This window comes from Hippocampus comes, unplaced genomic scaffold (assembly GCF_001891065.2).
Source record: "Hippocampus comes isolate QL1 unplaced genomic scaffold, H_comes_QL1_v1.1 scaffold269, whole genome shotgun sequence".
NCBI classification, from domain to species: domain Eukaryota; kingdom Metazoa; phylum Chordata; class Actinopteri; order Syngnathiformes; family Syngnathidae; genus Hippocampus; species Hippocampus comes.
In genome coordinates, this window is record NW_017805376.1 from 220,822 (window position 1) to 225,413 (window position 4,592).

At 39.8% G+C, this 4,592-nt stretch overlaps 1 protein-coding gene across 2 annotated transcripts in view; it reads right to left on the reverse strand.

Moving 5' to 3' along the window:
- Positions 1-4,592, reverse strand: part of polr1c (RNA polymerase I and III subunit C) — a 22,422-nt gene that overhangs the window by 5,545 nt on the left and 12,285 nt on the right. For both annotated transcript variants that reach the window (XM_019872103.1, XM_019872102.1), the window contains one exon: positions 1,577-1,729. In XM_019872103.1, the coding sequence (XP_019727662.1) occupies positions 1,577-1,729 (153 nt within the window). The remainder of the gene's footprint in view (positions 1-1,576; positions 1,730-4,592) is intronic.

Genomic DNA, 4,592 nt, shown 5'->3' on the forward strand with positions numbered 1-4,592 from the left:
TACGATCAGCATTCACTTTCACTTACATCATTTTCTTGGATAATGTATTTTATTTTGCTTCCTCCGTCTTTCATTTTGATCACTTTTCCCCTCTCTTCCAGCATCAGAGCTCTTCTTGTCTTAGCTGCTTGACATCCAAAGGTCCGTTTTGTAGCCATTTTAGCAATGCAACGTTCATGCTGCGTCTGAATCTAATAATAACAAATACTTCCTGGACCTGGTGGCTTTTCTTTCCACCATCTCACTGTCTCTAACTCGACCTTCCCTCGATCGCTACCCAAGACAGCGTTGCTCAGCTGATGTCATGCAATGAACTTTTAAAGCCAGCCACGGGACGCTTCGTAGTCCTCGATGGTCATAGTTAGTGCGATGGAACTCGCCTTCTCTCATTAGCGCTCCAGTTAGCGTAAGGTTTTTAGCATGATAAGTAATGCATTCCAGGAAACGTTCGTTTATTTGACTGTCCGTCGAGCCACAAGCAATTTACTCAGAGTAGAATGCATCCGATTAGCTGCTCAATCTTCCAGGGATCTAGCTACAGTATCTATGCATATAGATAGTGAGGTCCCTCTTGGCCAATCGGAGGCCAGGATGATGCTCGGTAAGCCAATGGCAGAGCAGCTATGAGTATGTTGTGTTCAGGAAACTCGGAGCTGTGTAAACCAGTGTGGTGGTTGCTGTTGCCGTTTCTGAACGAAGCAGTAGAGGTCACTGTTGGATTAGACTTCATTGTAGTGAATCTCTTCGCGAGGCAAGAGCAGAGAAAACGATTTCGTATAACGCAACAGGGTTTTTTTTCGTTGTGTGGGGGGCAGGAGAGTGGGAATGGTGTTAATGCATCAAGATTTTTTTCACATTAGGGGGTATTTTCGCCCATGTAGGTTTCGTTGTAGAGGAGTTTCACTGTATGCTACAAAAAATACTTAAAAAAAAAAAGCATTTGGGGACCACTGGTCTACATGTTTTTAAATTCATTACACAAAGTAAAATGCCTTATTATTCTACAGGATGCAAACTAACATCAATTCAATGAACTTTTGGAATTTATTTTGTCCAGCGAAGACTGTGTGACCTGAAAAGCATGACCTTGCATTTCCAAAGCTCAACTTACTTCCTCTCCAAAAGTACAACATAATGCAGATCTGGAAGTCAATGGAAGTACTTTTTTTTTAGCAACACAGTTTTGACCTTCTCATGATGTAATGTAATTTAAAAAAAAAAGCAAAGTCAAACTGGACTAGGATTCCCTCAATTTACAGTTGCATTTTTATTTATTACTAAAGAGAAGTGTCTGTTCTATGGTAATAAGAAAATGCCATTGATACAAAATCTGTGAATTATCATTTCTTTTTTAATGGCAGGGTCCTGAAATGATTATCGTGAAAAAAAAAAAAAAGACATTTCAATGAACAATAATTTCGAAAAACTAATGTTCTTAAATTGCCCATTTCGACATGATTATCTTTCAAAAAGGCCAGTAATTGGTGCATTCCCACATGCAGATTCAAACTTTACAAACGATCAATGTGTGAAGCACAATTGGCAATCAGTTTGCTTCAAAGTTCAGAGTTCTCACCAATTCCTTTGACACAGTGCATGACAATGTCGAGTTCCTGTCCGGGACGGAGCAGCGCGATAAGGATGTCATCATGTACTGGTTCAATACTGGAGTCAGCAAACACATCTGCCTGGTTACCAATTGGGACCCATTTTATATCTCTGGAGTAGACTACAAAATAATGACATGTGACAATTAACAATGAAGACAAGATGGGAAAAGGGCTTGCTGAACTTCAGCTTTATAAATGAATGGTAAACTTTTATTCCATGACAGTGAACAATCTGGCTGTGGCGATCAAACATTTTTCGGATCAAATATTCTACTTCATACCATTGATTATGATAGTGTCCAATTAATTCACCAACTAACTGGATTAAAAAAAAATGCATGATATGCGTGTGAGGTACAAGGTATTATTTCCTGTCCAAAATGGCTCACCACTCCCACATTCTGCTGTTGTGTGAGTGACATTGATTGTGCATGGTTTAGGTGCCAGTCCTGAATCAGTTATAGGGGTATTACAATAGGTGATAATTGGCAGACAATACTAAATTGGCTAAAATCGACTTGTTACCTTGTGCTGATGATTGCAGACATGCTCTGATAGTACATGTTGCAATTTATCTTAGCTTTGTTGTTAAAGTGGAAGTTAAGTAAAAAGAACAAGGTCCATGGTGCCCCAACTCATCTAAACACGGTACACTGATTAATATTACATTTGTGGAATACAAATTGAGCAGAATAATCCACCAATTACAGTCAAACCTCGGTTTTCGAACATCTCGGTTCTTGTACAATTTGGTTTTCGAACAAAAATTTCGAGTTTTTTATGCCTTGGATGACGAACAAATTTCGGTTCTCGAACTAACTGAGCGCACTTTAATGCGTCACTTCACTCCTCTCGGCTTCGCTTCCTCATGTAGCGTCCATTGTGAGCAGACGTGTTTGTATTGTTCAATAAAGATTTTTTTTTTAAAAAGCAGATGTGTTTGGTGAAACGCTTCCTTGTGAAGTGTCCACTGTGAGCAGACGAGTTTGTATAGTTCAATAAAGATTAAAAAAAAAAAAAAAAAAAAAGCAGACGTGTTTAGTGAGACGCTTCTATTAGGGGGAGTGAAACCCCCCTCTATTTCAGAATGGTTTGCCCCAGCAGCACGGGGGAAGTGCATGCGTTTGTTGTCCGGCCGGCAGTTTTCAACACAGCGGCACATAATCAACACTCTGGTGTCTGGTGTCTCATTATTATGCAATAATCATACAGAAACAGCTTCCTCGTGTAGCGCCCATTGTGAGCAGACGAGTTCGTATTGTTCAGTAAAGATAAAGCAGACGTGTTTGGTGAGACGCTTCTGTTAGGGGGAGTGAAACCCCCTCTTTTCAGAATGATTTGCCCCAGCAGCACGGGGGAAGTGCATGCGTTTGTTGTCTGGCCGGCATTTTTCAATACAGCGGCACATAATCAACACTCTGTTGTCCGGTGTCTCATTATTATGCAATAATTATACAGAAACAACTTCCTCGTGTAGCGTCCATTGTGAGCAGACGAGTTTGTATTGTTCAATAAAGATTTTTTTTTTTAAAAAGCAGACGTGTTTGGTGAGAGCTACGTAATATCGGACTGTTATTTTTGCATCGTGTATCAGCCCCTAATCATGGCACCAAAGAAAGCAAGTGGAAGTGGTAAACCTGGTGAAGAAAAGAGAAAAATAGTGCGCAAAACTATAGAATTTAAGAAAGATTTGATCGCGAAATATGAGTCAGGTTTCTTCAATTTTTATGTTACTATGTTAATGTTAAAATTGGTGAAGATAAAACATAATTACAGTTTGTTCGTACAGTATTTTACATATTACCTGCTCTCTTATTACATGTGTACAGTTTATGGTGTGAAATTGTAAAAAAAAAAAAGTGGTTTAAAAAAGTTGTTTTCTTGACTTGGAACGGATTAAAAATTTTTACATTGATTCCAATGAGAAACATAGTTTCGGTTTTCGAACAGTCTTCTGGAACGGATTATGTACGAAAACCGAGGTTTGACTGTATTATCCCTCTCAGGGGACTGCCATTTTGTCCTTTACTGCCACCTGCTGTCGACTGAAATTGAGGTCAAAGTGCTCACGGGTTCAACTTGTGAACATTACAGCTCACCCGTTTTCTGGGTTGGGTCACAAAGTGTTTAAGGCACGTTGAATAGAGATGGAAGTGGACTTTCCTGAAAATTCCGGACAAAAATAAACAAATAATTCAGAGCCGTCACATGGACCGTCGAAACATTTGATAGCAGAGAGAAAATTCCTGAAAATACAAATGCGAGCATATATATATATACTGTACTATGATTTTAACTGACTTACCAGGTTTGTCAACCTTTCTAACCTCCTAAGACCTGAACTCTTGCAAGGCATGCATTTTTATTTTATTTTTATTTTCTCTTTGATATTTAGGCTAATTGAGACCTGATGAGTGTAAAAACAAAGAATTATCTTTTTACATGATGTAACGTCCTCGTAAGTGGACGCCAGGCCCTTGTAGTCCAAAATTTAACATTGCAGTCTTGACAACCCAAAACGTCATGTCCACACATGTGGACGCCAGGTCCCAGGAGGCTAATGTCGTCGGACAAAAAATCTCTGTTTCCTCAAGCCATGACCACTTGTGAACGTGTTCCTAACACTCACGTCTATTGCACGTATGTCAGCTTGCCTACCTGTTTGAACAGTGCGCTGTGGCCGTACCTGGCTGATCACGCATGAATTACTTTACACAAAACGCTATTCAAATACTTGACATTCAATGATTAATCTGCTTTTTATGTGCATGCGTGCACCCTTTGTGGGTTCCGTTCTCGCCGACATGTCGAAATCTCTGAGATATGGCGAGGCCATGAGAATGCGAGGGGAGGGGCTACTAGAGTTAGTGCCTCAACATGGCTACGCTCGTGAAAGCAAAACAATGAACTCAAATGCGTGTTCGTTCAATGTTGTTAACTAATATCCGGATTAACTTTAGGCAATTTTTCCTCAATTTTCCG